At 34.0% G+C, this 11,874-nt stretch overlaps 1 protein-coding gene across 1 annotated transcript in view; it reads right to left on the reverse strand.

The window, feature by feature from the left end:
- Positions 1-10,955, reverse strand: part of LOC123678954 (basement membrane-specific heparan sulfate proteoglycan core protein-like) — a 308,827-nt gene extending 297,872 nt beyond the window's left edge. The window contains exon 1 of the mRNA XM_045616232.1: positions 10,723-10,955. Within this exon, the coding sequence (XP_045472188.1) occupies positions 10,723-10,836 (114 nt within the window). The 5' untranslated portion in view covers positions 10,837-10,955. The remainder of the gene's footprint in view (positions 1-10,722) is intronic.
- Positions 10,956-11,874: the final 919 nt, after the last annotated feature.

Genomic DNA, 11,874 nt, shown 5'->3' on the forward strand with positions numbered 1-11,874 from the left:
TGATTTGTGTCTGCATCATATAGTTATTCTCGATTAAACATGTCAGCTTACGCGCCAAATTCTCGTTATTTACGGAAAGTTTTAATTTTCTGCTGTAATATAAAGAAATCTGTGTCTGAGGCTCTTCGAATGTTCTCAAATACTTTTGGTGAGGCCGCTATTAGTGAGAGAACGTGCCGAGAGTGGTTTCAACTCTTCAAGAATGGTGATTTCGACTTCGAAGACCAGCATGGCGGTGGAAGAGAGAAGGTTTTTAAAGATGCAGAATTGGATTATTTGATCAGGACTCTTGTCAAACGCAATAAGAATTGACAGGATCATTGGGAGTGACGCAAACGCCTGAAAGTCATGGAAATGATTCAGAAACAAAGAAATTGGGTGCCGTACGAGTTGAAGACGAGAGATGTTGAAAGGCGTTTGTTTGCTTGTGAACATCTGCTTGGGATTTCTGCATCGCATTGTGATTGGAGACGAAAAATGGTTCATTACTATAATCCCAAGAGCAGAAAATCATGGGGATATCCCGACCATGATTGCAAGTTGGATCGATTCGTGGATCGCTTCAAAAGATGACCATTTTTTTCAACGCGGTATTCGTACGCTACCCGAATGATGGGAGAAAGTAGTGGCCAGCGATGGACAATACTTTGAATCACAAATGTACAACCAGTTTTCTACAATAAAGCCTCGAATTTCGGAAAAAAAAAAACGGCGTAAGCAAAGTTGTACGCCTATGTAATAAGGCTTAATATTTAGCCCTGGCTAGATGGAAATTATTAGTTCCATAGCCAACAATATTGAAAAAAAGTACGCCACTGACTATTTCGTAGCAACTAAAAATTTAGCTTTTAGGTTTCTTCACAACCTAACTTGTAATGGTATTTGACAGAATATTTTTACTGCAGAGTGTTACCTCCGATTGAATAGAAGAAAAATAAGCCTTTGAAATCGATGAACGAAAAAATGTTGTCAATGTGACTATTTTTGACTTGAAACCATAGGTACTCGTATTCTGAATGAGTAAAGGAAATAATAAAAGAGCATTAATAAAAATTTGCAGTGACTTCATGATAATATTAAGCATGCACACTTGACAACTGAGTATTATTTCCTGAAATGTACCCCCTTCATGTCTTGCCGCTTATGGTACCGTAGTAATAAAAATATACATATTAAGCTGCACCTTTGGTGAACATTACAAATGCGTCACATTTCGGCCAACGGTAATATATGCGACATACAAAGTTGGTGCTTATATATTAGAATATTCACTTCTGTACGTGAGTTGAAAAGATTTGTAAAAGAGATTCATAATATTCATGTCGTGAAGCGAATTATTAAAGTGTTTTGGTTATCGATGACATAATACTTTCTCGGATTTCGTCAGAGTCGGACTAGAATGAGCTAAAGCTAATTTTAGAATCGTTCGAGGCAGAAAAATATACCTACCACAATTTTTTATCATACCTTCATCATAGTCCGAGTTCTATGAATTGAATAGCGTGCGAAATCTCTAGATTGAAACACGCAATGTTTTAAAGATAGCTACCTCAAAAAAACAAAATCAACTTTTTATTTTGAGCCTTTTTTTTCACGATACAACATCAAATTTCGTATTCTGCATGCTTGAAACTGATATTCTAAATATGCATGCAAATCCACATCCTGGTCGAATCTGTTGCCAAAAAAATATTTTCCAATATTCTCCTTGTATTTTCTTTGGTATTGATTATGCAATCAACATGAAATTTTACGGGAAGCATGCAATTGTCATTTTACATCCAAATTCAAATTTTCATCCTAACCGAATATTCAATTTTGAAATTAATAAGAAAAAAAACTTCAAATGGCCTTATAGTTCTCGTGTTTAAAACCGTACGGACAATGGACATACTTGAATTTGACCAAAAATTCGTCATTAGTGAGTCAAATTGTATAGTATGAGACCATACTCAACTCTAAATTCAAAAAGAAAATACATTGTGATATAGTAATTCACAATTCCCTAAATTTTTAAGTTGACCTAATTCCGTATATCTACTCTCATAAACTTATTCGATTTTAATTAGAGCAACGAATAAATTTTTAATGGATTCGATTTTTACTTGATCGAAATTCAATATAAAATTGAATAAAACAAAATTAATTTCAACAAATTTGTGGAAATTGATTTTGTTTCATTTCATTTTTTTGAATGCACCAAATATTGAACTGATTCCACCAATATCTCACTTTTAGAATAATGATACGTGCAAAGAAAGATTCATATCATACTTCAAACGGAAAAACTTTATTTCAATTCATTACGTCAGTCACGAATGAGCGCGTATATGAGTCGATATAACAACGAAAATCACATGAAATAAATATCAGGCAGTAATCATGTGCTACTCACTAAAATTCAAATAGGGGGATATCATTTTCATATTCACACAAATAATCGGTAATAAACCATAAATTTGACCATTTGTGGATGAGTGTGGAAATGAATGACCAATTTCAAAGGCTCTCTGATTCAGCTGTTATATACATGGTGTTCTATTTCGGATAATTTATTTCGGTTCATTATTTAAAAATTTATGGTACGTAATATTATGAAGATTAATAATATTGATCAAAAATAATCGAAATAAAAGTTGGAATTTTTTAATTTCTGGTCTCTCTGAACAAATCGCCCAATCATTTCGTAAAAATGTCTCTAATATTTGGATTTTTGAGTCCTACCCCACTCGCCGTATTCTCCAGAAGTTGTTCCCTCGGCTATCACTTGTTTCGATCAATGGTACACGGCCTGGCTGGCTAGCACTTCCGGTCTTATGAAGATGTGAGAAATTGGATCGATTCGTGGATCGCTTCAAAAAATGACCAATTTTTTCGACGCGGGATTCGTACGCTGCCCGAAAGATGGGAGAAAGTAGTGGCCAGCGATGGACAATACTTCGAATCATAAATGTATAACCAGTTTTTCACAATAAAGCCTGGAATTTCGGAAAAAAAAGTCGGACGCAAAGTTGTACGCCTGTGTACGATTATACCAGTTTATCGAATCTCCAATAATTTTAATTACATATTGGGTAAATCAGTACCAAAACTTATAATTTATTTATTCATTACAGTTCATTACCGTAATATTTATAATAATTTGGATATTCCTGAGGATTACTAGAAAATTGTGATAGAGAGTGATACAATGATAAAACAGATCATCCTTGATGTCATGAAAACATAACAATATTTTGACAGTGACTTTTCACCACCTCTCAATATGAAAAAATACAAAATGACGAAAATTGGAACTCAGCCAAGACTAATTCATTTCTGTTTGAAATACCGATCAAAGCAATAGTAGAGCGTTCTTTGGAATTCAATAAGTCAAAAAAAAGGGTCTTCAATCGAGACTATAAAATTTTCATTACTGGAACTTTAAATTCAGAACGAATTTCACTGTGAGGTTAATTTGCTTTTGATATTCTCCAGTTTCGGCTTGAGCTCCACCAGAAAATTCGTATCGGAGATAGATTATTTATTTTAGAAGATGGGTTTGCTTGGACTTCAATCCGCGAGCCTTGAATAATCGGTCAGATATGCAAAACGATGTGCGAAAAAAATTTTACGAACCGAAGTCTCGTACTCAATTACAAAAAACTCAGGGAATCCAATCGTTCAGTTCGAACAACGTAGTTTCATTACGTAATTTGGGATACTATAATCGAAGAAGGTCGAAATTTATCGAAATGGTGACATTCATAAAGTTATTTATGTCATTAATTGCAACATAAAATTGGAAGAAGATGTTGGATTTTCTGAATTGGGATTGACCCATTTCATACCAGATCTCTACATCTAAACAAGTATAAGTAACATTTTCGTGAAAACAATACCAATTAAAACTGTTCACAGCAGGATTGTCGAAAAATTTTCAGTACTTATGTATTTCAAGATAGATACAGGGCTATCCATCTCGTGGTCCGGATATCATAGCCCTGTTTCAATGACATATGTCAAACAGAACTGACATCCGATGCGTCATATGTAAGATGCATAGAAAACTTGGTGTGTCTACTTACACCTGTAAAACTTTCAGACAAAACGGGAGATTTTTCAGATTTATACCTACTTGATTTCGAGGGATCGCGTCTGTTTCAGATGGCGCATACATCGTTTATATTTGACATTTCTCTCGATTCTCGGCTCTCGTGACCTTTGAATATAGAACAAGAATATTTTATATTCTATGCCCATAACAATCTTCTATACTCTGTCATTATATTTCATTCATTTCATTAAAAATTCGATAGGAACTGAATTGTAATTTATTGTGAAAGTTTGTAAAGTCTAAAATCAGTATTTAACTTTTAAACGCCGCCAGGTATATAGCGAAAATTCGAAAATTTCTGAAGAGCGCCACCTTACAGAACTCTGGTGAAGCAGAACACCAAAGCAACAACAGGTGGATATCTCAGAAAGTCTGCAACAGAATCGAATCAGTACACACACCAGGGATTCTATGCATCTTAGTCATATGTTCAGTTGAAAGTTAGCCATTTAACAATATGGATTGTTAATCTACTGCTGAACGTGTGAAAATTGTGAAAACATACTACATAAATAATGACTCTATAGTGAGTACGTTTCATGCATTTTGGCAGGTTATGGTCGACATAATCGTCCAGCTGAGCGTACAATTGGTAAGACAGTGAAAAAATGAGAAGAGACTGGATCAGTTACTATTGTATTAAAGCCCATACCTCATCTTAGTATTGTCTTCAACACTTCAAATTAATTCATTCCTTGACGCGCACAACATTTGGGCCTGTCTTACGGCTTGTTATGGCGTATTTTGCTTCTCCATCCTTATAAGGACCTTCACATGCATCCACATATGGTGTGCAATTTGGTCTGGTAGAATGATTGGCCCGTACTTCATTGAAAATGAATAGCAATAGCCAAATGATTACTGATTTTTTTGGCTTTAAATTGAAATGGAGGAGATGTGGTTCCAGCAAGATGGTGCAACAAGCAACTCAGACGATAATCCTCAGACTTTTGACTGGAATCGTTCGCAGAAAAAATTACTACCTAAGATATTTCCAAAAAAATAATAGATTATATTGTGAATTCTGCTGTATTTTCGAGTTGAAATTCTGTCAATATGAAGTGATAAATAACCAGTAGAGGAAACTTCGTACATTTTCATGTAACTCCCAAAAAAGGTTGCTTTTTTATGTATGGATTTCTGAATCTTTCCTTAATGGTGCTGATAAACGTTGATATCTAATTTCAAAGAGTTATCCTACTAATGAGGTGATCATTGAATGGTATTTTGATAAATATACATGCCGCTAAAATTCGCATGAATAATAATTACATAATTAAGATAACCAACAAAATTCATGTTAACAATTCGAAATTCGCGCAAATAAAGAATTTTACTTCAAAAATTGAAAATTTTCACTTCATCGGAACCGAGATTGAAACATATGATCGATAGATCAGATCAATAAGACATAAAAGCACGTATTTACCAAATTCTAGAGATTGGATCAAAATAAAAATAGTTACTAGAAAGTAAAAAATCTTTCTCCTCATTTCGAAATTACACAAATAGAGTAGATAAAGCTTCAGGGTCAACCCAACTCTCAAGAACGTCTATTCTAATCTATGTATTAATATTTTTTCAATGTTTACTTTTTCTTACAGATAGGAATCATCTGGATTTGGACGATCTAAGCTAATATATCTGAGAAATAACAGCAGTTCAAGCTGTCAATGAATTTGTATAAATATCCTAACATTTTTATCGATTTGATATCGAGAAATCCATTAAGTTAACCTAACGAAATGGATAATTTCAAATGAATATGCATTAATAAATAATCGCTATTTTTTTGGTCCAAATACAACAGTATTAAAACAATTTTTTATCTTTCCAAAACAATATCGTGCTTTACAAACTCATGAATTTTTTAATATCTTGTATCACTCATATCTAATGGCTTATTTAGTGCAGCATTCCAGTGCAATCTTTCATGAAAATTTCACTGCAAATTACTCTTAACCTAACCTTAGATATGAGGAAACTGCCATCAAAAAGCAATTTAACAAAATAACATACTCGAAGCTGAACAATAATGAAGAAGAGGATTTTTTCCAATTCAAAAGAACAGTATCATACAGACGTTCTGCATTTTATACTGTCGATCTGATAATATTTATTCTTAGAATATCCCATACGACAAATACCTATAAAAATCGAATATGTTGGGACTGATGGCCTCCATTGTTCCTGATCGGCCTGAAAAAATGGCATATTTCAAGAGATCGGCTTTGGGTCCTGCCACCTGTCTTCTAGAGAACTGGATTCTAGGAATTCATTGAATAACAAGTGTAGAAACATTCGAAATATGAAGGTAAGTATGAATTCAACCAGAAACGTATTGGGATGATTAGGGTATTCATTCATAGCATTCGAGGCTCGAAATATACAGGTGTAAAGTTATATAGTTCCTTAGAATCATTCTTCATACCGCAACAATGTAAAATCATTTCATTGTCAAGGAAATGTCTTGAACAGGTACCTAATTATTGGAGCGTTTTACCTAAAATTTATATTGCCACCTACAATTCAGAAATATATTTGTCAATATAAAATAAGCCTCGAAAAAATCTAAATCTGATGCTTTTTTATGCAGGGTGAAAGTACCTATTAGGCTAATTGAAAAGTCCCCAGCCTGATGCACAGATGGCGGTGCTAGTATTAATTCCATATGATTTTTAGTTAGTACCAACCTTCAAACTATACGTGTCAAAATTTGACGGCAGTCCGACCATTAGTTTGTGAGGTATTGCGTTGTGAGTGTAGCTACTTTTGTTATTTGAAAAAAAATTGCGCGAGCTCTTAATCGATCAAAAGCAACAACGTGTTAATAATTCTGAGCAGTGCTTGAAGCTGTTTAAATGCAATAAACCTGAATTTTTGCGTCGATATGTGACACTGGATAAAACATGGCTCCTTCATTTCACTCTGGAGTCCAATCGACAGTCAGCTGAGTGGACTGCACCCGATGAACCGAATCCAAAGTGAGTAAAAACCCAACAGGTCAGCTGGCAAGGTAATGGCATCAGTATTCTTGGATGCGCAAGGTATAATATTCATTGATTACCTCCAAAAGGACCAGACCATCAACAGCGATTATTATACAGCGTTATAGGATCGTTTAAAGAATGAAATCGTGTAAGGACAAAATTGCATGAATTGGGCTTCGAATTGCTTCTGCATCCACCGCATTCGCCAGATCTGGCATCCAGCGACTTTTTCCTGTTCTCAAACCTCAAAAGAATGCTCGCTGGAAGGAAATTTAGCGCCAATGAAGAAGTAATCGCCAAAACTGAGGCTTATTTTGGAGCGAAAGACAAATCATACTACAAAAATGGTATCGAAAAGTTGGAAGATCGCTATAATCGCTGTATAGCCCTCGAAGGCAACTATGTTGACTAATAAAATCGAATTTTGCCAAAAAAATGTGTTTTCCTATGGTAGACCGGGGACTTTTCAATTGGCCTGTTATTATACTAGCCTCCATACTAGATATCAGTCGAAATTCTATCAATGAAATAAATTGAATGGATGAATAAGTGAGGTCGACAATTAATCATAGAAATATGATATGGAATTCTTATACTGAGCAATCGTTCAATGAACTCGACACTCAATCCAATAATTTCAAAAATGAGTGAAACTTCCTCAGGTTAGCAGTAAGAATAATATTTCACTAGGTATCAAAAAACTTGAATTACAAATAGACCATCTCGCTGATGTCACGAATTATAATACGTTCTAGACTAGTGAGTAATTCTATGATTCTGGTGGCCATGTAATTTACATATCCACAGCTCAGATAATTATAGATCCACCAAATTTTCATCATTTCGACAGATTCTCAATGACATGATGACAGAATCATTTCTCTCTTTTCCTGAATATCAGTTGAGGAACCAAAAATTATAATTTGTTATTCCAATTGAAATAACGACCCGAAGGTCTCAATAAAATTTTGCAATATTTTATCTCATGGGTATCATTCGATTGCGAGCATAATATGTAGTTCTATTGAATAGGCCTTTGGAGCATAATTTACTCAAATATAGTAGAAGGTTTTCCATTAGGAAAATCAGTTGATCGATTCACAATTCATCTCCCACCGTGTAAAAAAAATCAATTTCAAAATATCAAAAACTAATACAGTGTTGCCATTAAAACCATTTTGATTTGTATAATTCCTATTGGAAAACCCGGTACATATATCGATGAAGATCAAAATGAGAAGATCACATTTTGAACTTCCAGTTTTTTTTTTTTTTTCGAAAAGTGTCCTAGATAACACTTCTTGTGATGATCTATTGAACTGTGTTTTCTGTACCTTTTCAGAGCCCCATCTTCCAAAAAAAGATCAAATCAACAATACATATTGCAAAGCAAGTCATGTCTCCAGCAGAATTTGCTGACTACATTCAACAACTAATTTCATTTGGAAAGTTGAATATATCACATTGTCAGCGTATTGTGAAAATATTTCATAGTTACTATTTCAATTCATGCATTTGGTCAAGTTTGCTTTTTAGCGTCTAATATAAGTATCTGCTGATTGTTCAAATTAGAATAACTGCTATTTTCTATTATAGAATGATTCTTTTTCAATCGAATAAACATAAGTATTCAATCTGTGAAAAATTGATAATGTGTTAAATACAGTCGTGAGATATTAAATAAAAAATAACTGAGAGGAAATGAGACAAATAAGTGTTGCAATAAAGGATTACATATTATTCGAAAAAAGAAAATCCAATACAATCTCGATATTTTAGGCTGATGAGGTTTTTGGTATTCAGATGTTTTGCCTTGAATAAATCTAATTCGTTAGTCTTGTATCACATGAGAAACATCCGAAAGCAATAAGCTGATTCAGTATTTTCTAAAAAAAAATTATTTGGCATAGCATTTCAACACAATTGTGTAGGAAGTCATTATCATTCAATAGAATCAACCTTCTATAAAATCTTGATCGGTTAGAGGTCGACTGGTCCCAAAAATCTAACGAAATTAAGAGAAATCACCAAAAAATTTTAGAGTCATATATTACAACACAAGTATCAATCGTTTATTAGTCCAACACCCAGCTTTTTTTTGAGTTTAGTGAGTTAAGTTAAAATTTTGTTCAATTTAACTGACCTCAAAGAGTCGGTTAAAATTTATTAAATAAAAATTTATGAAAAAATAAAAAATATCGCAATGCCATATCAAAAAATCCGCTTTTACTTATTTCAGAAACATAAGAAGAAATTACAAAAATCTCTGCGTCAAATTCGAGGAGAAATTGAAATATATTAATGCAAAATATAAACTTAGAGCGTTTGAGAAAAAGTAGCAACATTACGAATATAATATGAATCTGTATTGAAAAAGCTCAAACGAACAATTTAGGTTTGCGAATGATGATTTTTCGAAAAAAACACCAGTCACCACATAAACTATACAATATTAGAATATCGCATCTCCACTTTTCAGTAACATAAAATAAAATAACAGATTTAAGATTCAGCTCGATTGTAAATCTGAAGAGAAATTAATTAATTTTCCTTGAAAAAATTAAACCGCAAAATATGCCAATCCATTTTCAGACATTAGTCAAATTGATATCCCAACACCATGAATCTACATAAAAAAATAACCGCATTTCAGTAATATACTCGGTAATATACAAAATCAACAACAACAAGAAATTGATATTAAAAAGAAAATAGAAAATAACAGGAAAGAAGCGCATCTTCGTGTAGATAAAGCGCATCCAGATTCTTCCATTCCCTCTTTGAAAAGAACTCGACAAAATAATATATATTTGCGATTAATTCGAACAGAAAAAGCCGATAAAACCAAATCAAATATAGGTACAATATGGGAAAATCGCATTTTTCGCTTTTTGGTAAAATAAAATAAAACCCGAGATAAAACCATAATTCGAAAGAAAAATTAATTATTTTTCTTACAAAAATTAAAAATTACTGTACAAAATAAGCCGACCTGAATGAAGCGCTTTTAATTTGCTAGTAACCTCATCGAAATGATACATTCAAAAACAATTCGAACAAAAAAAAACAAATCATATTCTACAATATCAACAAATGTCATCTCCGCTCAAGAGTAGTATGAAATATAATCATAAAATCGGGAAGAAGCTGGGTTATGAATCGGAATAGAATTGATCATTTTCCTTGAAAAAATGAAACTGCAAAATACCTATGCCATATTAAAATCGCACCACCACATCAAATCTAGTTTATCAAAGAACCGCATTTTAGAAATATACAAAATTATTCATCACTTCCTCTAGGAATCAAACGATAAATTGAAATTAAAGAAAATCTGCTAGCGTCTAAGTAAAAAGACGCAACATTACATGGAAAGAGCGCATCTTCGTGACGATAAAGCGCTTCTAAGTCAATCGTAACCCTTTCGAAATAACGCGATAAAATAAAATACATTTGCGAATAATTCGTACGAAAAAAAAATCCCCAAAACGCCGAATTTCAAGCGCCCGCAAATAAAATTCAAATCACCCAGTTTCAAACGCGAGGTGCGCACCAATCGGCGCCACATCTATGAAAAAGTTGCGCCAAACCGCAGATTCAAATCTGCGGACAATTCAAAAAGATCTTTTGCGGTACCTTATTTGGTTCGGCGGCTCCAAAATCGGCCACAACGAGCAATAAAGTCACTAACAAACACAACCACAAAAATCTGGGCATGCCAGTCCTGAATTCGCCCATTTTCACAGGCATTTTCCTCGCGGTTCACAAGAATCTCATCTGAAAGCTCGCGCCGGTATTCCTGCCAAGTAACTGGACCAAGATGCTGTCCTACCAATGTTGGCGCGAGACACTGAATGCCGGCAGACCAAACACATGTGCTTGTCTGCCTTTTCGCGTACTTTGTTCAACGTCAGTTTACAGCTGCGTATTGAAGACTTCGCCGGCATACGATTCTTTTTGTGACACAACGAACGGGTGTATACAAGAATGAAATCATTTTTATTCCGATACAATTCGATAATAAAACGTCATATGGCACAACCGATATTTAAGATATGGTTCATTGCTCCCAATAATTGACGAATTGGTTGATTTAAACTTAAACAGCTTTTGATTCTGGCATATCGGGTTACCATGTTACCGATATTGTTCCCGCTGGTGAAAAGCATCAATTTATGGTATTTAAGTTTCTATGACACATGTTTATTAAACGTCAATTGAAGTCGTTGATTAAAGTGATAAAAATGAATCGTTAAAAAAAATTCGTTGGTTGGCTCTGAGTCAATTTGACCTGCTTGATCTTAGTTTCGAGGAAGGATACACACAAATATTACAGAAGGGTTTGTTATTTACCCTTCCAATCATACTTAAACATTAAGCCTTTCATGTCTGACCTTCCTATCAAAACAAAAAAAGGACTGTCTTTGCGTCAAGAGCTTTTGAGCTCTCACATTCATGCAACTATTGCGCCCTTCTTAGACTCAAAACTGCATATAGGTTATATAATATATGGGAGTACAACTTTGCTTCCACCGTTTTTTTTTACAAAATTCGAGGCCTTATTATAAAAAAACTGGTTATACATTTTTGATTCAAAATATTGTCCATCACTGGCCACTACTTTTCCCATCTTTTGGGCAACGTACAAATCCCGCATTGCAAAAACTGTTCATCTTTTGAGGCGATCCATGAATCAATCAAATTTTTTACTTCGGAAGTGCTGGTCAGGCAGACCGTGTGCCATTGATCGAAACAAGTGAGAGTGTGAGAGAGCAACGCCTGGAGAAT

The sequence above is a fragment of the Harmonia axyridis genome, chromosome 4, assembly GCF_914767665.1.
Source record: "Harmonia axyridis chromosome 4, icHarAxyr1.1, whole genome shotgun sequence".
NCBI lineage: Eukaryota > Metazoa > Arthropoda > Insecta > Coleoptera > Coccinellidae > Harmonia > Harmonia axyridis.